The sequence below is a fragment of the Oncorhynchus gorbuscha genome, unplaced genomic scaffold (assembly GCF_021184085.1).
Source record: "Oncorhynchus gorbuscha isolate QuinsamMale2020 ecotype Even-year unplaced genomic scaffold, OgorEven_v1.0 Un_scaffold_9714, whole genome shotgun sequence".
NCBI lineage: Eukaryota > Metazoa > Chordata > Actinopteri > Salmoniformes > Salmonidae > Oncorhynchus > Oncorhynchus gorbuscha.
In genome coordinates, this window is record NW_025752626.1 from 10,532 (window position 1) to 12,213 (window position 1,682).

Sequence of the window (1,682 nt, forward strand, 5' to 3'; positions counted from 1 at the left end):
TGGCTCAATCACTGAGATTTCCAGTGTGGTTAAACCTTACTACAGCAGTGGTCTCTTGATCTCATGATCAAAAGGAGACTAGAAATTGTTAAAAATCAGTCAAGTCAGGAAATTCATTCAAATTAGATTAACATATTGAGAATCGATCGCTTGTAATTTTCCATAGGGAATTCCCAATTTTAGACTCTAAAGTGGAACGGAACCCTAATGCAATAGGATAAACTGTACGTATGGAGACGATTGGAGATTCTCCAGTTCAGAAGTAGAGACGGTCAGAGATGGCGGCCGGTAGGTGTGTCATCACCTGCATCCTGATCCACCAGTGAGGCTCCATGGGGTTATAGCGCGTGAACGGGCGGCGTGAAGTGATGGCGTCGGTGATGTCATCTAGGACGGGCTGGACATCTTTCTGTCCGCTGCTACAGTATGACCTCATCAGAGCCATGTGCTTGTCGAAGTGGGCGTGGCCATAGTCCTCCTGGACACCAGGGGGCGCCTCGCGCCACAGTTTATCAGCCGTGGTCGCCACAATGTCCCGGGTCAGGATGCCCGTTGCCACAATGAAGTTCCCCGGCTCGATGACGGAGACCTTGACCCCCCAGGCCTTCATCTCGTAACGTAGACAGTCGGAGAACGCTTCCACGCCATATTTAGATACGCAGTATGGAGAACGCAGGGCATTGCCCATCCGCCCATACATACTGGCCAGGTTGACCACACGACCTGCAACACAGTGGCATTAGGTTATTACGTAGATCAATACCTATTGAACAACACAGTGGCATTAGGTTATTACGTAGATCAATACCTATTGAACAACAGTGGCATTAGGTTATTACGTAGATCAATACCTATTGAACAACACAGTGGCATTAGGTGATTACGTAGATCAATACCTATTGAACAACACAGTGGCATTAGGTGATTACGTAGATCAATACCTATTGAACAACAGTGGCATTAGGTGATTACGTAGATCAATACCTATTGAACAACAGTGGCATTAGGTTATTACGTAGATCAATACCTATTGAACAACAGTGGCATTAGGTTATTACGTAGATCAATACCTATTGAACAACACAGTGGCATTAGGTTATTACGTAGATCAATACCTATTGAACAACACAGTGGCATTAGGTTATTACGTAGATCAATACCTATTGAACAACACAGTGGCATTAGGTTATTACGTAGATCAATACCTATTGAACAACACAGTGGCATTAGGTTATTACGTAGATCAATACCTATTGAACAACACAGTGGCATTAGGTTATTACGTAGATCAATACCTATTGAACAACACTGATTTAAAACACATTTAAAAGGTGGATTCATCAATGCACAAAGTAAACAGCAATCGATTTCTGAAACAACGAAGAGCGTTGAAACACGGAAAAGTATTGCATCACTCTCCTATGAATCTCTGAGGTGCTGCTGGTGACAACAGGAGTCTACCTTTTCACTTTTTATTTCTAGAAGAAAAGCAGTATGAACCCAAGCTCTGAGCCTGTTAGTCAAAGCTCCAGTGGCATGCCTCTACAGTCCAACTAGCCTCTTAAAAACATTCTTCAGGAGCTTTACAGAACAGCGACTGATTGACCAAAGCGCCAGTCAGTTTGTCACTCATTTTCTACCAGCTCAATGCAGTACATTACATTCCACACAAACAACATTTT

General features: G+C 43.4%; 1 protein-coding gene across 1 annotated transcript; it reads right to left on the bottom strand.

Annotated features, from left to right (window-relative positions):
- Window positions 1-227: 227 nt before the first annotated feature.
- On the bottom strand, window positions 228-719 carry LOC124030180 (D-beta-hydroxybutyrate dehydrogenase, mitochondrial-like). The gene has a single exon (XM_046341632.1). It carries the CDS (start codon window positions 698-700, stop codon window positions 257-259), a length of 444 nt encoding a protein of 147 aa, XP_046197588.1. The 5' UTR covers window positions 701-719; the 3' UTR covers window positions 228-256.
- Window positions 720-1,682: the final 963 nt, after the last annotated feature.

Coding starts and splice junctions, on each gene's coding strand:
- LOC124030180 (XM_046341632.1), bottom strand. CDS start 700: ATGTATGGGCGGATGGGCAATGCCCTGCGTTCTCCATACTGCGTATCT.